The sequence below is a fragment of the Geotrypetes seraphini genome, chromosome 11, assembly GCF_902459505.1.
Source record: "Geotrypetes seraphini chromosome 11, aGeoSer1.1, whole genome shotgun sequence".
NCBI lineage: Eukaryota > Metazoa > Chordata > Amphibia > Gymnophiona > Dermophiidae > Geotrypetes > Geotrypetes seraphini.
This window is the reverse complement of record NC_047094.1, coordinates 75,058,258-75,084,704: the sequence shown is the minus strand read 5'-3', so window position 1 is coordinate 75,084,704 and position 26,447 is coordinate 75,058,258. Positions and strand designations below refer to the sequence as shown.

Below are 26,447 nucleotides of genomic sequence, written 5' to 3'. Positions count from 1 at the left end.
CATTGCTCCCCCCAAAGGCCCCCCTGTGATCTGGCACCCCCCCCCCCCACGCGATCCGGCACCCCCCAACGCTTCTTACCCTCATCTGGGCACCGGCACCGGCATGTTCTGTGTTTGGTGCCGGTGCCCGAAGATCGGCCTTCTCTTCTGCTAGGCCTTGAGCATCTGAGCATGCTCAAGGCCTGCGAGTTCACGTTCCGTCGATTGGGGGGCCCACGTTGCTCTGATACCCTCCTTCATCGGACCCCCCTGACCATTTCGGGCCCTAGGCACGTGCCTACTAGGCCTATCCTTTAATCCGGCCCTGCCCACCTTACCACCATGCTGTCAACAAAACATGTATATATAAAATTTCTTCTCTCCTCTCCTTTGGGCAAAAGAGATCCCATGTCTCTGCTGCTCTTTCTCAAAAGGGTGATGGTACTAGGGCAGGAGTGATGGGATTCAGGAAGTTGGGGGGGTGGGAGAGGCAGAAGGGCCTAGGGAGAGTGAATAAGAGAAAGTAGGCAACCGCTGAAGAAACTCATGGGGGGGCATAATCATAACAAACGTCTAAGTCGAATTTGGTCGTATGGTGCTAGATGCCCAAAGTTGGCAGTGGGAAAATGTCCATTCTCGAAAAATACGTCTAATTTTTTTTTTTTCAAACATTTGTCTATCTGGACATCCAGGCTATTGTTCATCCAGACCGCCAGTACATCTATCTTTATACCACATTTTTGACCAAAATTTCGTCCATGCCCCAAACATCCAGAACAAGACCATTTGGGGATAGGAGGTGCCAATCTTGTAATGGACTGCCCACTAAGACATGGCAACAGAGCAGTAGGGCACTTTACAGGACACTGATGTGAACTTCACATAAAGTGTACCACATAAACATCTCACCAGAACTCCCTTATAGGTTATGGTGAGACCCTCCAAAACACACTATACCCACCTGTCTACAACCCCACTAGTCCTTATGGCTGCAGGTGGCACCTATATGGCAGTAGAGTAGGGCTTTGGAGGGGTTTGGTGGGTGCACATGTTCCACCATAAATATAGTGGTTAGAGTGGCTTATGGACCTGGGTCCTCGTCTCTATGGTTCACTAGCCCACCCCCAGGCTACTTAAGCAGCTCCACTAGGCTTTCCTATAGCAGGTGCTGATGTTCGGAGACAGGTATGTACAATTTTATTCTGATATTTGTGGCAATGTGCGGGGTTCAGTGATCACTGGGGGAGTGTGTGTGGGTCTTTACATTTTCTCTGTAATGGTTATCTAGTCACTTTGGATACCCTTTTGGCATTTATACCTGCTTTTACATCATCTAACTCACAACATGCAAATTTCATCCAGGAAGTCTCGTGAAACATTCGATTAATCCTTCAGGATGAGTAAGTCTAGGTTGACCCACATCCCACCCAAATACTACCCTAACCACTCCTCCAGATACGCCCCTTTTAGCTCTGGGTGCACAGTGGCATTCAGAGGCCTAAAAAGTCCTTGGATATGACAGAAAGTCAGTTTGATTATCGGCACTTGGACGACCTGTCTTTTAGGTCATCCAAATGCCGACTTGGACGGGCTATTAGATGTGTTTAAGTTTTGATTATGACCCCCATAGTAGCCAAAAGGAAACAAAACAAATTGTATTTCTATGTGAAGTGGAGGGAATTTGTTTTACCATTAATGAGATCTAGAATCCAGTCATTTTTATGGAATAATAAATTCTGGTTTTCAGTAGAAGCTAGAAAGATGTAACACAGCAAGGACTTATAAGGCACACTTCTTTTTCAACTGCTACTGTTTCACAAGGTATGGATTGCTAACCAGTTGGGTAGAGGTTAAAGGTAGTTGGTTCTCACACTCATATATCCATACAAACTATGAGTCACACTTTTGGAACTAGGGTCCCATTTGTCTCCACTTATTTATAGATAAATATAAAAATGTAAAATTCCCATCTTGTCATGGTACATAGAGTTCAGGGTATATTTTTCACTTAGTCTTAAGTGCCAAATTCCTGTAAACAGCTCTGAGCAATGACTGTACCATGTGCAGAGAGAGGGTGTATCCTAAGTACTCTCTTGTCTCATGTTAGGCAGGGCCCAGAGAAAATGCTGATCTGTTGAGACATGAGGCCATAGTTGAGCAGGTTGGATGTATCTACGTATTCATGTGTGTACGTAGTCTCATGACGTATCACGCTGGTTAAACCACACCTCACAGAAACCCTGGGCGTGAACGACTCTGGATCAGTAGATGGGTGGAACTGGGTTTCATTCCTAGACAGTGTGGACTTGCTCTTCCCTAAGGGTTTTCTCTTTTTAGAAAGATTTTGCTTGCATCATCCAAACATTTTATCCTTCAAACCTTTCTAAAGTCTTCTCACATTTCACTACCCTCCTTTTGTGTCTTACGATTACTTGCTTCTCGATTATGATGAATCTGTTACAGGGCTTTTTTTGAGTTGGTATGTGCTGGTACTCTGTGGCTGCACTTTTTTGTACCTGCTGCCAGTACGTAAGCGCCTCCCTCCTCTACCTGTATGCACTCCCTGCTGCTGCAGCTTTCTGTGTCAGCCATTTTGAGATTGAAACCGGCTTAGGTAGGAGCCACTTTGGGGCAGGATACTCTCTTGCCCAAAGAGGTCACTAGACCACCAGGGACTTATGGTAGGCCCAGAGAAGGGGAAGCGTGTGGTCGCAGGGGGCTGGAGGAAGGAGGGATTCCAGCCCCTTTTCCTAGAAAAAAAACTTCTTTCTGTGTTTTGTTCTTACTGTAACCTCCCTATAAATGAACATAATATATTTTTTATTGTATATTGCTTAGGCAATTATTTTATAGACAGTCTAGCAAATAAAGTAAACTACAAAGAACATAAGAAGCCATAGTGGATCAAACTGATGATCCATCTAGCTCAGTATCCTGCTTCCAATAGTGGTCAGTTCAGGTCACAAGTACCTGGTAGAAGTCCAAAAAAGTAGCAAGATTCCATGTCACCAATGCCAGGAATAAGTAGTGACTTTCCCAAGGTTCATGGACATCACTGCCCTCTAATAAGCCCAAGGCAGTTAGGGCAAAACAAGGACATTTCACCTAACCATAGAAAGCAGCACTCTCATAGTAATATAGTAAATGATGGCAGATAAAGACCTGAACGGTCCAACCTGTCTGCCCATAAGTTATACTCATTAAAAAATACATGATTAAATTAACTTGTTTCTTCTTTGATATTTCTGGGCCATAAACTATAAAGTCTAGTAATATCCTAGGTTCCAAATGCTGAAGTTGCCATCCAAACTCACTCCAGCCTATCCAACCATCCTGTTGTTTGCAGGATATCTATCATAAAGTCTGGCCAGTAACATCCTCATGTTCCAAGTTAGTGGATTTCCCATTGATGCCCACCCCAGCCCATCCAACACTGAATTACCATATATGGGATACAGACCGTGCAAGTCTGTCCAATAACAGCCTCAGTTGTTTAAGCCAGGAAAAAGGCTTCCTAAATTAAACTGCTCAAGTGTGTGGATAGTGGTTGAATATCTGCTGTCTCTATAGATGATAGAAGGCTGTGGAATAGATATATCCAGCACTGAACAAGTGGTCTCTAAGGGGTCCTTTTATCAAGCCGCACTAATGGGGTTAGCGCGTCAGTCATTTCATCACGTGCTAATCCCCGCGCCCAGCTAAAAAACTAACACCTGCTCAATGCAGGCGTTAGCGGCTAGCGTGGCAGGCGGTTTAGCGGGTGTTAAACCCCTATTCAGCTTGATAAAATGACCCCTAAATGTGGTTGAATAAATACAGTATATGTATTTATTTAAACACCATGGCCAGTATTTTAGAAAATCGGCACAAACCAAAGAGAATTGACCCTAAGAGATCCACAAAGATGAAAATCCAAGACAAACTAAAAAAATCACTGTGGAAAGACGATGATCCTGATATGGACTTTAATAAAAGAGTCAGAGTTCCAAATATACATTAAAAGCCAATTTCCAAATAAACAAAATAATTCACATAGGAAATGGAAATCCACATATAAATCGAAAGGACCTAGTTCACTAATGGAGCAGGACCCAACATGTTTGATTTGCCACATACCAGTTTTTCCACATAGTCAGCATCATAGGACTCTTATGGACCTCTGAGGAAGACATCTTGTTGAAACGCAGACCGTGTTGGGACCTGCTCCATTAGCGGACTAGGTCTTTTCGATTTATATATGGATTTCCATTTCCTATGTGGATTATTTTGTTTATTTGGAAATTGTTTTTTTAATGTTTATTTGGAACTATGGCTCTTTTATTAAAGTCCATATTAGGATCATTGTCTTTCCACAGTATTTTAGAAAAACCATTGGCTGCCGGACTGAATTTTGGACTCAATAACAAATGTCACACTCTCCCTGTATTATCTTCTTATGCTGCTTGCTTCAATTCTTCCTTAAATCTCTCTCCCATTCATTAGAGCACCATTTAATTACAGTTCTTCTGTGACCTCAGCGGCTACACTTGAACATCATATTTCATGTAAAGTTCAAGTTACACCTCCTCATCGGCCACTTATGTATCATTATCTTAATTTTTTAATATTTTAAATATTTTTGCAGTATAAAACCCATAAATAAACTTATCTTAACATTGATACACTGAATGGGGCTCCCAACTGAATTTTGGGCCATCTGATTTCTTCTGGTAGCACATGGGTCTCAATGAGTTTGAATCTACAATCTATTAATCAGTGTTACTAGATTGTAGATTTAGAGTGTTACTAATCGATTAGTGCTTGTGTTTCAATGAGTTTGACCCATACAGTATCTGGATTTCCACACTCCTCAGTCTGATAGGAAAAATTTGGATTTTAGACCGCAGACTCTGTGAGATCAGGTAGAAAACAGAGCAATGGCTATAGAAGTAGCACCAGTCATTGGAGGAGGAAGACTCAGGGACCTAGGGTCAGTAAGGACCATCACTACTGGCCCCCAAGTTTTACAATGAAGAACACTGATCTAATGCAATAAGGGCCGAATTCTACAAATGGCACCATTATCGGCTGGCGCCAGTTGTGTGTCAATCATCCAATGACACCATTTGTAGAATCATCGCAGCTACTGTCAAACATAGACGCTGGAAAAAATGAGAGCCAGGGTTTTGAAAGCCTACATTTCCAGCTCATACAGTATGTTTGATGTAAATCGAATCTAAGGAGGGTGACTAATCTCATTTTCAGCATTAACCATGCCTACTTTGAGCTTAGGCACCTCTGTAGACACGATCATGGCACCGTTTTTGGAAGCACTGGTGAGCGCCTACACTTGTTTTTATAATTACTTTTTAATTGTTCTTAAACAATTAAACCAGAGGATGTGGTAAGAGCAGTTAATGTAGCTGATTTTAAAAAAGGTTTGGACAAGTTCCTGAAGGAAACGTCCATGGGATGGAAAATGGAATGCTGCTACTATTTGGGGGTTTTTAGGTACTTGTAACTTGGATTGGCCTCCATGAAGATGGAATACTGGGATAGATGAACCATTTATCTGACCCTGTAAGGCTATTCTTATGTTCTTATGAGCTGCCACCAGCTGCAGAGCTTGGAGAGTTCTGGCCGATGGACTGGAGGAAGAGGTCTTTAGTTGGCAGGGCTTTGGGATCCCCACCATCTTAGGTATTTAAATTTGGTATTTGGGCAGAAAGCAGGGGAGAAGGGGAGGAAGAAAATGTAGTTCCCAATCACTTTGGGGTCAGGGCCACTGCCCACCCTTACCCTGTTCGCCTTCCCCTCACTAAAATTATGTCATTTCAAAAGGTTCTTTGACAAAACCTTCTCCTTCCAGGTGGCTAAACTGAACCCATGGCTAGCCCAAGATTTCTGCAAACCCTATTCCCCTGCATCTCTTGACTGCAGCACACTTATGGAGCAGCCACAGCATACCGGCTGAAAAATGCTGCATTAGAGCTTTGGCTGAGCTCACAGTTTTTAAAGCAAACTGTTAAAAAGTGTGCGCTATCAAAATAACAAACAACTGAGTTCTCTCAATGTTGAGCTGCCTGCTCTCCAACCTGACATGCCCCCTCAAAACATAATTACAAAAAAAATTATTATTGTGCAGTTGACAAAATTAATGGAGAATACAACATCACCAAAATTTGCCCCTTTCTCTCTGAGCATACTACCTGGACCCTTGTCCACACTTTCTTAACCTCATGCTTGGAGCAATCTACTTCTAGCTCAGTGGTCTCAAACTTGCGGCCCGCCAGGTACTCTTTTGAAGCCCTCGGTATGTTTATCATAATTAGAAAAGTAAAATAAAATAATTTCTTGATCATCATATGTCTCTTTAGCTATAAATTGCAATATTATTTTTAAAGACTTAGCCAAAAGGAAAGATTTATAAACTATAAAGAGTTTTACCTCATGCAAAATTGTCTTTTCTTTAATAAGACATGAACTATTTTTTTCTGAGGCCCTCCAAGTACCGACAAATCCAAAATGTGGCCCTGCAAAGGGTTTGAGTTTGAGACCCCTGTTCTAACTGGTCTCCTGCAGTACTGCCTCTCCCCCCTATAATCTGTGCAAAACTCTGCTGCTCGACTCATCTTAAATCACTTCACTGGCTCCCTATCTACCTTCACATACAGTTCAAGCTCCTATTGATGACCTACAAGTGTGTTCATTCTGCTTGCTCCTCAATATCTCTCCTCTCTCTCCTTATACACCTCCCAGAGAACCCCATTCCTCAGATAAGCTGCTCTTAGCTGTACCCTTCTCCACTGCCAGTTCCAGACTTCATTCCTTTCATCTAGTTGCCCCCTATGCCTGGAATAAATTCAATGAGTTTGTGCGTCAAGCTCCTTCCTTTAACTTGTTTAAAAGCAGATTGAAAACCATCCTGCCAACTGACTAACCGTTCCCCTTAACTGTATCCATCCTGTTTGTCTGTCTTGTTTGTTTAGATTGTAAGCTCTTTCGAGCAGGGAGTGTCTTCTTCTTTGTGACTCTGTATAGCGCTGTGTATGTCTGGCAGCGCTATAGAAATAATTAATAATAGTAGTAGATAGAATACTTAAGCACAGGGGTGCCCAACACGTCGATTGCGATCTAACGGTCGATTGCAAAGGCAACATGAGTCGATCGCGGCGTCCTGCCTTTCACAACTGTACCGCGCAGGAAACCTCGCCTGAAGCTGTATGTTCAATTCACCTTTCAAACACCCTCCCCCAGCCCCTAGCTCTGACCCCTCCCAATCACGATTCAAGTGTGGCTCCAACTTTAGTAGTGATCCACATTTTAAGGAAACAGTCACTGCCATCCTCAATGTCCCAGTAACTCATCTCTACCACAAGGGCACCAGCCGTCTCCAACACAAACTCTCGCGAGAGCTGCTAAGGTAAACGTTGCCTGCGAATGTCACGAGAACTCTGAACAGGTGGCGAGCAACTAACAGATCTCTCGAGAACTGCAAAGAGATCGCACGGATCACCATTAAATCTCACGAGGGCTGGGTGGCGCTATTCCTCTCTTTTTCGAGCAGGGAGGGCGGAAGCAGTCACATAGAATTTATTCTGCCATATATTTTCATGCTGTTATGCAAGGTAAACACTAAGGGGTTCATAATAAAAAAAAAATCCTGTCTAAAAAGTGTCCTAAATGGCTACTTGGACGATCAAAAAGCCTGATCGTCCAAGTACCCATAACCAAAGCTGGTTTTTAGACGTATCTAAAAACAGCTTAGGCCTTTCCCCTGCCTCTAGACGCACAAAGAGAAAAGAGGTGTGTTTAGAGGAGGGGAAAGGGCGGGCAGTGGGCGGGAGGTGGGCCGACCTACACCTAGGCTTACAACAGGTATAACCAAAACATTTACAGGTTGCCTAGTCAGCACTTAGACGAAGTCAAACCAGGTCTAAGTGCTGAAAAAGGGGCCGCTGAGCTGATGGCCGCTGGCGCCATCAGTTCAGCGGGCCAGAAACCTACCCATCGCAACCATCACGGCAGGAGAGATGCCTCATCTCCCCTATCGCGATGCCATCACTCCTCTACCTGAACTGCCGCGACCCGTGGCAGGAGAGATTCCCTATCTCTCCTGCCCAAGCCCTCTTGCCCCGTCGAAAAGTGACACCCCCCCCGACGATATCAGGGCAAGAGGGAGCTCAAGCCCTCTTGCCCCGATGATCTTAACCCCCCCCCCCCCCCCCCGCCGAGTACGAGCAGGCCATGAGGGAGCCCAAGCCCTCCTGGCCCCGGCAACCCCCCCCTCCGAAAGGAACGGGCCAGGAGAGAGCCCAAGCCCTCCTGGCCCCGGCGACCCCCCTCCGAAAGGAACGGGTCAGGAGGGAGCCCAAGCCCTCCTGGCACCGGCGACCCCCCCTCTGAAAGGAATGGGCCAGGAGAGAGCCCAAGCTCTCCTGGCCCTGGTGACCCCCCCTACTGGATTGGGCCTGGAGGGAGCCCAAGCCCTCCTGGCCCCGGCGACCCCCTACCCCCCACTACAATACGGGCAGGAGGGATCCCAGGCCCTCCTGCCCTCAATACAATCCCCCTCCCTCCAATGACCGCCCCCCCAGAACCCCCGATCGCCCCCCCAACCGACCCGCGACCCCCCCTGCCGATCCCACGACCCCCCCACCCCCACCCCTTCCCTGTACCTGTAAGTTGGCAAGACGGACGGGAGCCAAGCACGCCCGTCCGGCAGGCTAGCCGGGTCCAGAATGGGGACAGATTGGCCCAGGCGACAGAAACCATGCCCACAGGTGGGGCCTGAGGCGCCTGGGCCAAGTGCACTCGGTATATATGTAAATAAATATATGTTTAGCATTTTTATTGTTGGTAGATTATTTTGACTTGGTAATTTTAAAAGTAGCTCGCAAGCCAAAAAAGCGTGGGCAGCCCTACTCTATAGCATTCAACAGCGAAGTTTATTCCCTTATTTTCAATCTCAGCCAAAAAAAGATATTTGAAATTGGCATTTCAAATACATTTTCCCAAAGGACCTTAGTGATGTCACTCAAGGCAGCTCAATTTCTCATTGCCGCCCAAGATTTATACATCAGATTGTCACTGGTCCAGAACTTAATTCATTACTTGATTCATTACTTTCCAATTATCTCCAAATTATAACATTTTTTTAATTGCAATTTTGAAACAATATACTTTATTTCACATCATCAAAAAGAAAATTAGGAGAAAATAAACATATTTAGAAAAAAAAAAAGGTAATTAACAAATTAAACAGAGTGGGAGCATCCAGGAATCATTCCAGGGCCATTAAGGAAAAATTCCTTAAAATACATCACCAGCTACCAGAGGCAATCAGAAACATTCCCTGATTTTCCCTTCACCAAATTTTCCAGTGACTAAATCAGCTCCAGTAGTTGTTTAGGATCTTATAAAATTTTCTTCATCCTGAAATTTCACTATACATTTTCTTGGAAACCTCAGGAGAAAAGACATTCTCAGGGCCACAGCTTTGGGGAAAGAAATGAATGGACTTATGGGCATGATCCTGCCAAAAACTGTGTAAATCCCTAAAACACAAAATCGAGGCAATTACAGTGCCACAGTGAGAGGCTGGTGTTCACCCGGTACTGCAATGTGCTCAGCAGCCGTCCCAGCAGACCCTGCTATTGTTCGTGCCCTAGCTTGGACAGTATTGCTTGCAAACATAGGCTGTACTTTTGGGAGTGGGTATTGCACAGGATCTCCTTATTTAGTGTGTGACATCACAGGGTGCTGGGAATCCCCTCCCTCCAGCTGAGTCCTCCCTGAGTCACTTCCCTGTAGTGAAATTGGAGCACACGATTACAATTCATACACAGACAGAGCGAGAGCGCGTGGCAGTAAGAAAAACTCCAGAGATGCAGACAATAGGGTAAGTGCTTCCAGCTTTATTTAATCCTCTCCTAGATCTCTTAAAGCTTAGAAGTTGATGCAAAGATATTAACCAGTTTAAAATTTTGATGTTCTTAATTTTTATGATGAATGATGCCGGTGTAATTTGTGCTGAAAATGTGGGGTACAGTTTTCTTAATGGGATGACATAAGGTTTTTGAGGAAAGAGGGGTGAAAGCAAATAATATTTTGAGGACTACGGTAACTATATTTAAAGAAAACTTGTCTAGAGGATTTTGGGTGAGTCGTGGCTGTGTCGTGAGATTTTTCCACAGGGAATAGTAAATTATCATGAAAAGTACTGTGAAAGTATAGGTGTTTATAATTCATATCCTGGACTTGAGGTTGAATTGACTCTCTCTCTCCTCTCCCTCCCCTCCAACACACACCTTTCTTTCTGACTGTTTTTGTGTCTTCCAGAAGTTGAGGTGCTCAGTGTTAACACAGCATTTTGTGTTACCTCTGGTTTCACTGGCCTTGTGATTTTTGTGTCAGACAAGCATGGTGCTGGTCTCTGTAGGGATTATAAAATATACATTACAATGTGGCTGTCAACCTTCCTGAAAACTGAAATTTAACAGTAAAAAAAATCTGAAAATTAATTATAGGTGCTTTTCTTCTACTGGTCTCTGACTATTTGGTGATCTTGGTGGAGCAGACTACAGAAACAAGTGCCACTATAAAGCTCACAACGATGTCCTTCAAGAGATACACAGTTGTTTCAGGGTGTTTAGCTTAATCACCTGGGATGATGGACACTTATCATGTACTTCTGTCCTCACATCCCCCACCAACAGTTCACATCAACCACTCCACCCTCTAGCCCTCTGTCTCTTTCCTCCCTATCTAGGTTTGCTTTATGTCTATTGTACTTACTACCCCTCTCCTCCCCCTCACTCTCATGTCTCTTCTATGGTTTATACCCAACTCACTCTTATGTATCATGTCAAATTCTTCTCTGTGTAAACCTCTCAAATGTTAAATTTCATGGGAATTCCTTCAGTGGCTTCTCCGTTCATAAGGGGAGTTTCAGAGAAACAGGACCTGCCCAAAAGATGTTGTTTAGTTTTTATAGACACCTACAATTCTTAGAGAATGAATAAAGCAGCTAAGTAAATTGATATAAAATGGGTACACATTTTTCTCTGGGGGCAGCCATCTTTGAGACAGCATAAACAACATCACGCAGACACAGTAGTAACTGCCTGATTCACTGGCGAGACTCATACATATTCAATAAAAAGGAACAGTGCTGGTAATAGTTTACTAGCAAAAGTAGTAACCAAAAGAATCATGACAATTCAAATACACATGGGAACAGGAAAGAGTATAGCGATAGGGAAGAAGGGGGAGGAGGGGAGGGGGCTAAAATACAGAAATGAGGAAGTAGCTTCAAGTGTTTGTTGTATAGTATAAGAAAGTGTGGTTGCATGTTTACAGACCACTTTAAAGGTCATAATTGAAATTTTAAAACCCCCCAAAAGAAAAGATGATACCTTTTTTATTTCACAAGCTTTCAAAGACAGAGCCTTCTTCTTTAGGTCAGATATGAGCAAAAGAGAGCAATATGAAAATATGTATGATACATGAAAAGCATTCCAATGAGTCTTGAGGGAAAGGTGAGTGGTAAGAAACCAGGGAGAGAAACAGTATAATTTTGTGGCTTATAATGTGATAGGGTAGGATCTGGGCTTCCTATCACATTATGAACTATAAAATTATACTGCTTTGCCAATTTCTGATTACCCATCTACTTCTTGCTGTTTCTTACTACTTCCTCATCCTCCCATACCTTTTCCTCAAGACTGTCATTGGAATGTTTTTCAAGTCTAACATATACTGTATATTTTGAAATTGTCATCTTTTGCTCATATATGACATGAAGAAGAAGGTTCTGCCTTTGAAAGTCTGTAAAAAAATGTATTCATTTAAACCAATAAAAAAGATATCACCGTATCTTCCTTTTTATTTCTGTTTATTGTTGCACGATATGAAACCTTAGAAGGCCACAGAGAGGCATATGGAGGTACTACAGCAAGCTTTAGCAATAAAGTTGAGAGCCTGAGATCATACTCTACCTACTCTTGCTTAGGAGTGAGGTTCATTACTGTCATGCTATGTGCAAAATGAACCCATTTGGAGACATTGCCCCTGGGTAAATACAAGCCAATGAACCTAGGCCGATGTTATGAGCACTTGAGTTTTTCAAAAAGGCTGAGACAGCCCTAATATCACTGACCGTTTAAGGAACAGAACAACAGTCTTGCTAGTTTTGAGCATTGTTTTGATTATGAGACTGACAAAATTTGGTGGTAAATCACGGTTGAGAGCCTGGGTGTTGGATTATATATAGGGTCTTATACTGAGGAAGATGACAAAGCCTAGAATCAGTACCAGTAAAAATGTGAAGGCCAGCAGTGGGAAGGGAGGTGGGGTGAAGGGAAGGAGGGGGTGCTGGCGCCCCGAGCACGATGGCACCCGGGACGGACCGCCTCCCTCCTTACTAGGCCACTGGTGATAGTGACTCATTCTCTCTCTCACTTGCAGCCCCCCCCATCCCCACACACACATACACACTATTGAGGGCCTGTAAACTATCTGTGTGTCAAATTAGGATAAAACTTGTACTGAAATCCTTGCACTGTAAGGATAACTATGGCAAATTGTAACCAGTAAACTGTATATAGTGGTACCTCGGAATCCGAACTTAATCCGTTCCAGAACCCAGTTCAAGTTCTAAAACGGTCGAGTTCCAAGACAGTTTTTCCCATTGAAAATAATAGATCTGTTCCTTGGCCCCTCAAACTCAGATTTTCAAATAAATTTTTCGCTGGACACATGGCTAATATAGATGGCCTGAGGGCTGTGCAGGAACAATGCGCTGTGGCATAGACAGCAAGATCGAGCCCCCCTGGCAGAGACAGCAAGATCAGGCCCCTACTGACGTAGACAGCAAGATCGGCAACGGCAACTGCAAGTGGTGCTCAGCCCAAAGCTTCCCTCTGACGCGAACCACCCAGGCAGAAACAGGAAGCTGTGTCAGAGGGGAAGCTTTGGGCTGAGCAACGCTTGCAGTTCCTGTACATTCGGATTTCAAAGCAGCGTTCGTATTCCGGTGCAAAATTTAATTTAAAAAAAATAGTTCGGATTCCAAGTTGTTCGAGTTCTGGAGCGTTTGGATTCCGAGGTACCACTGTATTATGTATATTAATATTAGACCCTAGTATGTGTCAAGTTAGGATAAAATCTGAAATTGTGTTTGTTTAACCTGTAACCCGTTCTGAGTTCTTTGGGGACAATGGGATAGAAAACAAATTAAATAAATAATAGGATTTGCGCATGCTTCTGTGGTAGAAATAAGTCTTAACAGCGGATAAAAGACACAGCGGCAAGAGAAAAGCTAAGTGCTGATTTAAATATAGGAATTTATGGGCCTGTCCACCCAAAGTAGACTAGAATAAAGAATGAAGATTTATTTATTTATTTACTTCTTAAAAAAACTAAGGGGCTTACAATAAAAAGCATTCATAATCGTAAAATGGACAAGAAACAATTATCAATTAATAAACTTCTATACATAAAATGGACAACACTCACAGCAGAATTATCATACGAAAGGCCTCTCTTTGAAACTGGTTCATGTCAGTCAACATCTGATTCATAACCTGATGCTACCCTGTTCGATAAGCTGCCTCCCCTCCCTTTCTTCCCACATTTCTAAAAGATGATACATAGGGATTCTCCATTCTTCTCCCCTTATTGTACCTATCTCCCCTCCATAATACGTGTTTCTATGGACAGCCCATCCCTACATATTACCACTCATTCTATATCATTATAATCCTTGCACTTAAAACAATTTTCTACTTTTACACAACTGGAGAGAACTGCACTGATGAGATTCCTGGGTGACACTGGATTAGATAGGGATGGGACTTAAGGGTGTATAAATAGAGGGGAAAAAAAGGTCTCGCTTGGTTTGGGCAGCTACAGGAGGATGTGGGACTAATTCCATTTGCAACATTGAAGGAAATGTATGGGCTTCTGGAAAGGCATTTTATTCTAGTGGAGAGTATGGTGTAGTGGTTAGACCAACAGCCTCAGTACCCCATGGTTGTAGGTTTAAACCCCACACTGCTCCTTGTGACCCTGAGCAAGTCACATACCCCCCCCTTTTATGAAGCCACGTTTGTTTTTTTTATCCCTAGTCGTGGCGGTATTATCTACGATGCTCATATGAGCGTTGGAGCTAATACTGCCACAGCTGGTGATTAAAAACCTAACGCGGCTTCTTAAAAGGGAGGAGAGTACATTAGATAGATTGTGAGCCCACCAGGACAGATAGGGAAATTACTTGAAGTACCTGTATGTAAATCGCTTTGAGTGTGGTTGTAAAACTACAAAAAGGCAATGTATAAGTCCCAGTCCCTTTCCCATTATGCATTTGAAGGGCTTGAAAGGAGAACGGGTGGCACAAAGGGAACAATTAGAGGGTCTGAGGAGGGTCCATGGAAATACCAAAGGGGGTGATTACAGGATTTTTTTTTTTAATAACTATTTGCAAGCCAGCTCTTTTGTTGAAAAACTCAATAAAAATCTATTGCAACAATAACAAAATGCCACAAGAAAACAAATAAAGCAAACATTCCTGGAAATGTCATGGAAAACAACATGAAATGAAAATTTTCTGATTGTCTTTCCCTAGTAATACTGTCCTCTGAGTATATAATACAAAACAAGAAGTGATCTGAACTTTAAGACTTCAGGGGATTACCATGTCTATCTCATGTTCTTGAGAATGTGGATGGAACTAGATTTTATTGTTTCTGCTGGGTAATTTCTGGGAATCTGAATCTCTCTTCTTCCTCCCTTGCATTCTCAGTAGCTAAAATCCCTGTGTTTTTCTCCTGCTGGGGAAATTTGGTGATGGACTCAGAGCTATTTGAAGATGATGAAACACTCAGTAACAATGGTTTTGCAATGCTAGTCAATCAGGGCTGATTCGGCTGCCAACATCACAAGGTGAAAAATGTCAACATGGGCTGGGTAGGTTTGTCACCCTTCCAAAACTGTCATGTGCTGTGGGATGTGCTTACAATCAGGTTACATCAGTCCCTGAGAAATAATCACCAATTGACAACACTGGATATCCACAGAGGATTGGTACGTGTGAAAATTTGACACTACTAGGACTGCAAACTCATAGGGGATTAGGCACAAAGATATAGAGTCTGACTTCCACGACTTAAGAACTTAGGGAATGGGCACAGGTATATGGAGCCTTTCACATAGGGATGCAGTGCTTGTCGCCTTTAGGACTGGTGTGCTCAGGGGTTTGGTACCAGGATACAAAGCATGGCACCTCTAGGACTGGAGATCTCAAAGGATGGGCACTGGATAAGGCCTGTCACCTCTGGAGCTGAAGGGCACAGAGATACATATGGGCATAGAGACTCACATATTTCTATTTACTTTTGGGAATTACATAGATCAATGTCTGAACATAAAAGTTGAGCCTTTCTGCCTATCTTGTACTGTGTTTTTCTTTCTTTGAGTGTATCTCTTCTTCTGCAATCTTAGTGTCTCTGGGACTTTCTCCCTTAACTGCTTTGCATGGACAGTTAGCTCTTGTGGCACACTGGGGATTTCAGCTATAAGACACTGTTTTCTTACACTGTCTCATGATCTGCTTGCATGTGATATATTTCCCACAATCCATAGCAAAAGTAACTTTAATTTATTCTATTAGGAGATGATGGAGCAGACAGTTTGTTGTGTCTTTTATTTGCCAGTGGTTGTGGAAGCTGTGTGATACTTATTCTGTGATTTCTGCAAGGTATAGGAGAGAGGTCAGTGCCTCTGGCTTGTGTTCTGCTGGATGACTGTGAGGTGGTGGCCCTGTGGTGTTGGAATTTTGCAATGGGGCTAGAGCAATTATGGGACTCCACCTGGAGCTTGAACTGTTGCTGAGATCTGGGTCAGGAATCTGCCATCTCAATCAGTGTAGTCCCTGTTCCTGCGCCAGTGTTTCCTGAATACTTGTATATTGCTCAGCATGTGGATTTAGAAAGCACAGGGGATGGGCTCAAGGATATGCCCATTCTGAACTATCACATTCTGAACTATAAAATTATACTGCTTTGCCAATTTCTGATTATACATCTATTTCTCCCTGTTTCTTACTACTTCCTCATCCTTACTACTTCCTACATCCTCATTGGTGGTTCAGGACCGCACTTAATGGGGTTGGAGTTCCTCTTAAAACAACCGTAATTGTTTATCTTAGCCATGTGGAACATGACATGTGTGCGCTTAAGGTCTGATGCATGTCCTCCCCCTCTGACTCAACTTCCAGTTACTAGGGACATTTGTCCTTTGGCAAGTCCATATTCTCAAAGGTCCTGTGTTTCTTTATTGTTTGATAGGTCAAGGTGGCAATATCAAAGGTGGGTGAGAGAAGAATGAGAAGATGGAAATGCTGGACCATTGCAGTGGTGCATGAGAATCAAGGGAGATGCTGCATGTTGTACTGTGGGGTAGAGAGGAGACAGGAAATACTCCATAGGGAGTGGAAGGACCTCATCATTGATCATCACCTTGACGGACATAATCTGATGAGGACCAGCCAGCATGGCTTCAACAAAGGAAGAGCTTGCTTGAAGAACTTACTGCACTTCGAGGGAGTAAACAGGCAGATAGACAAGGGTGACCCAGTCGACATTGTAAATCTGGATTTTCAGAAGGCGTTCGACAAGGTCCTGTATAAATGACTTTCGAAAAATTGTGAGCCATGGAATCAAGGGTGATACTCATGTGGATTAAAAACTGGTTGGCGAATAGGAAACAGAGAGTGGGGGTAAATGGACAATACTCGGACTGGAAAAGCGTCACGAGTGGAGTGCCACAGGGTTCGGTGCTTGGGCCTGTGCTCTTCAATTTATTTATAAACGACCTGGAAATTGGTATGACGAGCGAGGTGATTAAATTTGCGGACGATACGAAGTTATTCAGAGTAGTGAAAACACAGAAGAATTGCGAAGACCTGCAATGTGACATAAACACGCTCGATGAATGGGCCGTGACATGGCAAATGAGGTTTAATGTGGATAAGTGTAAGGTGATGCATGTCAGTAACAAAAGTCGCATACACGAATACAGGATGTCTGGTGCAGTACTTGGAGAGACCCCCCAGGAAAAAGACTTGGGAGTACTGGTAGACAAGTCAATGAAGTCGTCTTCGCAATGCACAGCGGCAGCAAAAATGGCAAACAGAATGCTAGGAATGATTAAGAAGGGGATCACAAACAGATCGGAGAAAGTTATCATGCTGCTGTTCTAGGCCATGTTACGCCCCCACCTGGAATACTGTGTCCAGCATTGGTCGCCGTACATGAAAAAGGACATTGTACTACTCGAAAGAGTCCAGAGAAGAGCGACTAAAATGGTTAAGGGGCTGGAGGAGTTGCCGTACAGTGAGAGATTAGAGAAACTGGGCCTCTTCTCCCTTAAAAAGAGGAGACTGAGAGGGGACATGATCGAAACATTCAAGATAATGAAGGGAATAGACTTAGTAGATAAAGAAAGGTTGTTCACCCTCTCCAAGGTAGAGAGAACGAGAGGGCACTCTCTAAAGTTAAAAGGAGATAGATTCTGCACAAACGTAAGGAAATTCTTCTTCACTCAGAGAGTGGTAGAAATCTGGAACGCTCTTTCAGAGGCTGTTATAGGGGAAAACACACTCCAGGGATTCAAGACAAATTTAGATAAGTTCCTGCTGAACCAGAACGTACGCAGTTAAGGCTAATCTCAGTTAGGGCACTGGTCTTTGACCTAAGGGCTGCCGCAGAAGGGGACTGCTGGGCACTGACCACTGGTCTGACCCAGCAGTGGCAATTCTTATGTTCTTATGTAAAGAGAGATTGAGAGTAGAGCTGTTGGGAGGTGGGGGAAGAGAGAAGGGATATGGAAAGATGCTTGACCATAGATGTGGAGCAAAAGGGGAAAAGGTAGAGATGTTGGACTGTGGAGAGTGGAGAGAAAGAGAGTGGCATTGCTGGATTATGGAGACGGAGGTGAAAGGAGAGAGAATGGTTAGATGCTGGAACACAGGGGGTGAGAGAGAGGATTATGGAGAGTAATAAAGAGAGAAAATGGAGACATTTGACCATAGAAGGGAGTGTGATAGGGAAAAGCTGGAAAGTAAGGTGAAGGTGAGAGAGGAGATGCCGGATAGCAGTGAGACAGGGGAAAAGACAGAAGACAGAGATGTTGGACCATGGAGATAGAGGGTAGGGGGCGATGGGTTTGGAGTTGCTGGACTATAGAAGGAGAGAGAGGGGGGAGAATGGATATATTGGACCATATGGGTGGGCTGGAGAAAGAAAGAAGATGTTGAAATGGGGATAGAGATGGGGATGCTTTCATCTCCCTTACTGAGAAAAATAATATGTTGCTGATTAGTATTTAATTATTTGGTGTTGCCTTGACAAAATATTTAATGAAAGCCACATGATTATGTTTTATTTGGTCTGTTGCCCTTGCTTGGTGGTTTTCCAATGGTAAAAATCTTTAATAGAATTGGCACTTGGTATAGTTATGGCAACAAGGGGCCAGGACAGAATCTCTATGCTTTCTTGTAGCTATTACTTCTGCAAGATGCTCAGAAAGGATAAGGCCATAGAGGAGAGACTGAATTAATTCTTTGCTTTGGTCTTTATGGAAGAAGATGTAAGAGATCTACTTGAACTGAAATGGTTTTCAAGATTGATGATTCGGAGGAACTGAAAGAAATCTCGGTGAATCTGGAAGATGCACTAAGCCAAATCGACAAGTTAAAAAGTGATAAATCGCCTGGACCAGATAGCATACATCCCAGGGTACTAAAAGAACTCAAACATGAAATTGCTGACCTGCTGTTAGTGATCTATAACCTGTCGCTAAAATCATCTGTAGTACCTGAAGATTAGAGGGTGGCCAATGTTACGCCGATTTTTTAAAAGGGTTCCACGGGGGATCCGGGAAATTACAGACCGGTAAGCCTGACTTTGGTGCCGAGCAAAATGGTGGAAACAATTATAAAAAATAAAATTGTGGAACACGTAGACAAACATGATATAATGAGGCAGAGTCAGCATGGGTTCAGCTGAGGGAGATCTTGCCTCACCAATTTGCTTGACTTCTTTGAAGATGTGAATAAACATGTGGATAAAGGTGAGCCAGTTGATGTACCGTATTTTCACGCAAATAACACGCACCCGTATAAAACGCGCACACGTGTATAGCGCGCAGAAATCACGATGATAAGCACAAAAACTTTGGTATAACGCGCTCACGATTATACCGCGCATGCTGCCCGACTCTCCGTTCACCCCCCCTGACTTCCGTGCACTGCCCCGCCTCTCCGTGCGCTGTCCCGACTCTCCGTTCACCCCCCCCTGACTTCCGTGCACTGCCCTGACTTTCCGTGCGCTGTCCCGACTCTCCGTTCACCCCCCCTGACTTCCGTGCACTGCCCTGACTTTCCGTGCGCTGTCCCGACTCTCCGTTCACCCCCCCTGACTTCCGTGCACTGTCCCCCCTTGAAGGTCTGTCCCCATCCTGAAAGCCTGATGCCCCCCCCCCGACGTCCGATACATCCCTCCCCCCGAAGGACCGCCGACTCCCCAACAATATCGGGCCAGGAGGGAGCCCAAATCCTCCTGGCCACGGCGACCCCCTAACCCCACCCCGCACTACATTACGGGCAGGAGGGATCCCAGGCCCTCCTGCCCTCGACGCAACCCCCCCCCCCCCCAACGACCGCCCCCCCCAAGAACCTCCGACCGCCCCCCAGCCGACCCGCGATCCCCCTGACGACACCCACGACCCCCCCACCCCCCTTCCCCGTACCTTTGGTAGTTGGGCCAGAAGGGAGCCCAAACCCTCCTGGCCACGGCGACCCCCTAACCCCACCCCGCACTACATTACGGGCAGGAGGGATCCCAGGCCCTCCTGCCCTCGACGCAAACCCCCCTCCCCCCCAACGACCGCCCCCCCCAAGAACCTCCGACCGCCCCCCCAGCCGACCCGCGACCCCCCTGGCGCCCCCCACGACCCCCCCACCCCCCTTCCCCGTACCTTTGGTAGTTGGCCGGACAGACGGGAGCCAAACCCGCCTGTCCGGCAGGCAGCCAACGAAAGAATGAGGCCGGATTGGCCCATCCATCCTAAAGCTCCGCCTACTGGTGGGGCCTAAGGCGCGTGGGCCAATCAGAATAGGCCCTGGAGCCTTAGGTCCCACCTGGGGGCGCGGCCTGAGGCACATGGTCGGGTTGGGCCCATGTGCCTCAGGCCGCGCCCCCAGGTGGGACCTAAGGCTCCAGGGCCTATTCTGATTGGCCCACGCGCCTTAGGTCCCACCAGTAGGCGGAGCTTTAGGATGGATGGGCCAATCCGGCCTCATTCCTTCGTTGGCTGCCTGCCGGACAGGCGTGTTTGGCTCCCGTCTGTCCGGCCAACTACCAAAGGTACGGGGAAGGGGGGTGGGGGGGTCGTGGGGGTCGCCAGGGGGATCGCGGGTCGGCTGGGGGGCGGTCGGAGGTTCTTGGGGGGGGCGGTCGTTGGGGGGGAGGGGGGTTTGCGTCGAGGGCAGGAGGGCCTGGGATCCCTCCTGCCCGTAATGTAGTGCGGGGTGGGGTTAGGGGGTCGCCGTGGCCAGGAGGGTTTGGGCTCCCTTCTGGCCCAACTACCAAAGGTACGGGGAAGGGGGGTGGGGGGTCGTGGGGGTCGCCAGGGGGGTCGCGGGTCGGCTGGGGGGGGCGGTCGGAGGTTCTTGGGGGGGGGCGATCGTTGGAGGGAGGGGGGTTTGCGTCGAGGGCAGGAGGGCCTGGGATCCCTCCTGCCCGTAATGTAGTGCGGGGTGGGGTTAGGGGGTCGCCGTGGCCAGGAGGGTTTGGGCTCCCTTCTGGCCCGATATTGTCGGGAAGTCGGCGGTCCTTCGGGGTGGGGGTGCGAGTGGTCCTGCCGGGGGGGGGATGTATCGGACGTCGGGGAGTCGGCCGGGCAAGAGGGCTTGGGCTCCCTCTTGCTCCGATCGTGGATGCGGGTGCGGGTGGGAGCGCGTGCGAGCGGTCGTTCGGGATGGGGGTGCGAGCGGTCCTGCTGGGGGGGTGAATCGGGCGTCGGGCGGGGGTGGGAACTATGTTTTAAAACTTTTGTATACCGCGCTCACGCATATAACGCGCGAGGGGTATGCGCGGTAGGTAAAAACGCGTATAACGCGCGCGTTATATGCGTGAAAATACGGTAATGTATCTAGTTTTTCAGAAAGCTTTTGATAGAGTTCCTCATCAGAGGCTCCTGAGAAAATTAAAGACCCATGGGATAGGTGGTAAAGTTCAGTTGTGGATTAGAAATTGGTTATCGTATAGAAAACAGAGGGTAGGGTTAAATGGTCATTTTTCTCAATGGAGGAGAGTAAACAGTGATGTGCTACAATGATCTGTTCTGGGACCGGTGCTATTTAACTTATTTATAAATGATCTGGAAATTAGAACAACGAGTGAGGTGATTAAATTTGCAGATGACACTAAACTGTTCAAAGTTGTTAAAACTCATGCAGATTGTGAAAAATTGCAGACAGACCTAGGAAACTGGAAGACTGGGCATCCAAGTGACAGATGAAATTTAATGTGGACAAATGCAAAGTGATGCACATTGGGAAGAATAACCCGAATCACAGTTACCGGATGCTAGGATTCACCTTGGGTGTTAGTGCCCAAGAAATGAATCTGGGTGTCATCGTAGACAATACGATGAAAACGTCCGCCCAAAAAAAGCAAACAGGATGCTAGGAATTATTTAAAAAAGAATGGTTAACAAGACTAAGAATGTTATAATGCCTGTCTATCGCTCCATGGTGCGACCTCATCTGGAGTATTGCAAACAGTTCTGGTCTCCTTATCTCAAGAAAGATATGGAGGTGCTAAAAAAGGTTCAAAGATGAGCGACCAAGATGAAAAAGGGGATGGAACTCCTCTCATATAAGGAAAGACTAAAAAAAGATAGGACTCTTCAGCTTGGAAAAGAGACAGCTGAGGGGAGATATGATTGAAGTCTACAAAATCCTAAGTGGAGTAGAACGGGTACAAGTGGATCGATTTTTCACTCCATCAAAAATTACAAAAGCTAGGGGACACTCGATGAAGTTACAGGGAAATACTTTTAAAACCAATAGGAGGAAATATTTTCTCACTGAGAGATTAGTTAATCTCTTGAATGCATTGCCAGAGGTTGTGGTAAGAGCGGATAGCATAGCTGGTTTTAAGAAAGGTTTGGACAATTTCCTGGAGGAAAAGTCCATCGTTATTGAGAAAGACATGGGAGAAGCCACTGCTTGCTCTGGATCGGTAGCATGGAATGTTGCTATTCCTTGGGTTTTGGCCAGGTACTAGGGACTTGGATTGGCCACCATGAGAACGGGCTACTGGGTTTGATGGATCATTGGTTTGACCCAATGAGGCTATTCTTATGTCAGAGTTGCAAGCCTTTTCTTGTTGTGCTCCCTTCTTGGAATTTTCAAAGGAGCATGTTTTGCTGCTGTGGCCTGTTCCTTCGTTTCCCCCTTTTATGTGAATCAGACAGATGCCCTTTTGGCTTTGGGTAGTCGAGAGGATCAAAGAGGCTATCACTTTGATCTACTTGTTACAATGTTTTCCTCCGAGTCCTACTCACCAGGATTCTGTACAAGCCATGATACATTTTAGTTGACTAACATAAGAAGAATCAAAAGGCTTAATGTGAATCAGTTTTCTGAGACCACTTGGGCCCTTCTTCAGATTATCTTTTTTGCCAACTGAAAAAGAAACTAGTGTTCTGTCCTTCCCTCCTCCCTCCCTACTCATGTGTAGCATTGCCTTTGTTTGATGTGGTAGTTTCCTCCTGTTTCTTTGGGCATCTAGTTCAGTCAAAACCAAGGCTGGGATATGGTGCCATGAGCAATTAAGGAGGGGTTTATCCTTTTATTTTCTGTTTGCTTCCATCTTATTTGCAAATCTGGCCACTGGGTGTCATGATTACACATTGGCTATAATGCCTCTCTACAAAAGTTATGAGTGCCATCTCTGCAGTATGTTCAGTTGACCTGGGGTATGGAAGACCTATAACAGGAATTGAACTCAAGTCACTTCACACAATAGCAACATAGTCCACTGAGTCATCAAGCTGGCCCACTGGCCCAGCATTGCCTTTCAAAAAATTATTTGGTTAGTCCAGCAGAAGGTCTATTGGTTTGTGACCAATCCAACTCTCTCCAGAGCTAGTGCCCATTAACATGTGTTTTTCAAAAACAAAATAAAATCTTATGATAGCTATTGTGGCTTTTACAGTTTCCAAGTACAGTTTCCAATGGCTTCTAATGAATGTGATGGATCTGAGATGTAAACAAGATTAGGACACTAAAGACATCATTTTAGAAGTATCTGTATGTGTAAATAGTGACAGTTACATATATAGACAGATTGATTATTTCAGAAAGCCATTATTTAATGTGTAAATGTTTGACATAGAGATCTTAAGGGGGAATGTCTGGGCAGACTGAAAATGTATATCCCTCTATATGTAACTTCCCCTACATGTCTTATCTCTCTGTCCAAATTAGATTGTAAGCTCTTCTTAGCAGGGACAGTCTATCCTCTATAATAAAATCCTAAGCGCGCATGCGCACTTAGGACGGTGTGTTTCCTGCGACTGTGATCTCTGGGTCCGTGCCGAATTCCATTTTTGAACACGGAGGCAGGGAACACGCCGGCAACTCCCCCCTCCCGCCCTCACTCACCGCCAGAGAAACTGCTTCTGCCGCTGATTCAGAACGGGAGAGGGGCACAGGCGCCCTGCCGGCATCTACTTCTCCCCTTCATCCCTCTTGCCTGCTCACCCTCCCACAGCGTCGCATGCCTCTCCTGCTCCCGCAGAAACGCCACCCCCAGGAAATGCAGCTCCCAGCAGCAGGTTAATGGATAATCAGCACCGCAACGTGATGTGACTTGCAAAGGTGCCGAGCGGGCCACATGAGCCTTGGCCTCTTCCCAAAATTTGCCCCAATGAAGCCTTTAACTATTATTGGACCTGGACATCCGTTCCTAGGGCAGTCTTCCACTTGCAAGTGCCAACCCTGCCCAAACTTGAGAGGAAAGCAGATCCGGATCTGAGACGGGTTGTTTCTCAAAATTACGTCGGCTTTTAAAGCCCGGTCCTTTGATCTTCTTGCGCGTTGCAACGAGCAATCTTACATGAGCACGCATGCTGTTTGACAGCTGCCAGCTAGAAGGAGGGGTGGGGGGTGGGCCTTATGCAGCAGAATGCTAATGTTGGATTGATGAAATGCAGGGGTAGAATATGTGCAACCCTACCCGAGGTATTCAGCTGCAAGGTTTACTACCGGATATTGTTTCCAAAGCGCTGCTACAGGTACACTGTGCAATAACCCAGGAAACCCCTGCTCCCTATAGCTTACACTTTGATTCAAAACATAACCGCTGACCTCACTTTTGGTCACTGTAGAGAGCTCTTCCTCGGGAGGTGCCAGTAACCACAGTTTCAAACTTTAAAGGAAGGGAGAAGGGCTACTGCAGGACAGGGGGAGCAGGCAAAGGTGGGTGCACAGGGAAGGGGGGAATGCTGCTGCTGCTGTACAGAGAAGTGGGGAATGCTGCTGCTGCTCAGGGAAGGGAGGCAATGCTGCTGCACTGGGGGGGGGGAAATGCTGCTACTGCACAGGGAAGTGGGGGGGGGGAGAGGGAAAGGGGGCCAGGGAGCAATCTTGGTTTGCTTTGGAGGGGAGACAGAAGGGGGCCATGGAAAGAGACAGAAAGACAGGCAGGCAGTGCACGAGAATGAAAGAGACACACTTAAAGACATCGGGCAGGGAAAGAGACAGAAAGAAAGAAGGCAGACAGACAAAGGGGGTCAGGGAGAGAGACAGACAGAAAGAAAGACAGCGGGAGGGAGAGACACAGAAAGAAAGACAGACAGACATATATTCTAGCACCCCTTAATGTAACGGGCTTAAACACTAGTTACATGATAAATGTACAGCACTATAAAAATGATAGGTAGTAGTAGGATGATGGATGGTGGAAAACAGAGGGGACAAAAATGCTAGATTGGGAATGTAGAGGAGAAGGAAAAGTGGATGAGAAGATTTTGGACGTCAGGAAAACAAAGGGAAGGGAGTGAGTGGAGAAACTGAACTGCCAGGGTGAGGGAAGAAGGGATTGGAAGGTACTGGACCATGGGGATGGAGGACGGAGACATGCTCACTATAGGGGGAGGAAGGGAGATGGACTGTAAGGAGGAAAGAGACTGGAGATGATGAGGCTAATAGATTGGATGCAGGGGAGGAGGAACCAACAGGTAAGTAGTTGAAGCTAGTGAGGGAGAGACAAAGCAAAGTACAGAAGATATAGAGAGGTGGGATGCTGGACTGTGTGTGTGTGTGGGGGGGGGGTGTAGTACAGAGAGTGGACAATGGACATTTAACAGAGACAGGGTGAAAAACAGAAGGAAATATGAAACTTGGCTGGTTGATAGTTGCAAAGGGAGAGTGTGGTGCAGTGGTTCAAACCCATGCTGCTGCTTGTAACCCTGGGCAAGTCACTTAATCCCACCATTGCCCCAGGTACTTTAGATAGATTGTGAGCCCGCCAGGACAGACAGAGAAAAATGCTTGACTACCTGAATAAATTCATGAAACTCTTCAGAGCTCCCCTGGGAGAACAGTATAGCAAAGTGAATAAATAAATAAAAGTAAAAAGAGGGAGCCTGAGGAAAAGGAGAGTAATACTTGATAGAGAAGCAGGAAAGAATGTAATGAAGGAAGGAGCTAAAAGGGAGATGTAGGTGAGGTATGGAAGAGAAATGGTAAAAGGACAACAGACACTGGAAAATTTAAAAAAAAAAATCAACCAGTTTGTTGACATATAAATTTTCAAGGCCCAAAGTTAAAAGATAGAGAGGGGAAAATAGAAGAGAGACAATGGAACCAACATGATTCAAAAAATAAAACAACCAGAGAAAAAAAAGTATATATATATTTTTTTTAAATTTAACTTGAGAATGATAGCTTTGGGAAATTTGTATCTCTGATGTATTTGTATTTTGTTTAGAACAAAATGAAATACATTTCTGTTGTTATTTCTCCAGTGTTGCTCTGAATGCAGGGGGGTTTTCAGGAAACGTTTGTTTGCATATTTCTAATTTGAACAAGGCTGTGCTTTGTGCATGTATGTGTGTGTGACCGAGGTACAGTACTCTGTTAGGGGCCCTTCACTAAAGCTTAGCGTGTCATTCATGTTTTATTGCAATGTGGCAATCTGTGGCAGTCCCACTTACTCTGTCTTCCCAGGAACAGGTGTAATGGTGTTATAGATGCAGGATATAATATTTATGGTACACCAACAAAAGCGCCCAGGACATTGGTGCACCAACAATCCCGCCCCGACATATGCGCGCTGGACAAGTGTGCTCCGCTGTGTTAGCTAGTTTGAGGCCTTCCTCATGCTCCCATTTGGGGGTCCCCCTCCCCCACAGTA

General features: G+C 45.4%; 1 protein-coding gene across 1 annotated transcript in view; it reads left to right on the top strand.

The window, feature by feature from the left end:
- The first annotated feature begins 9,762 nt into the window (after positions 1 to 9,762).
- LOC117345885 (protein BTG3-like) overlaps positions 9,763 to 26,447 on the top strand; it is a 60,218-nt gene continuing 43,533 nt past the window's right edge. The window contains exon 1 of the mRNA XM_033915176.1: positions 9,763 to 9,859. Coding sequence (XP_033771067.1) covers positions 9,846 to 9,859 — 14 coding nt within the window. The 5' untranslated portion in view covers positions 9,763 to 9,845. The remainder of the gene's footprint in view (positions 9,860 to 26,447) is intronic.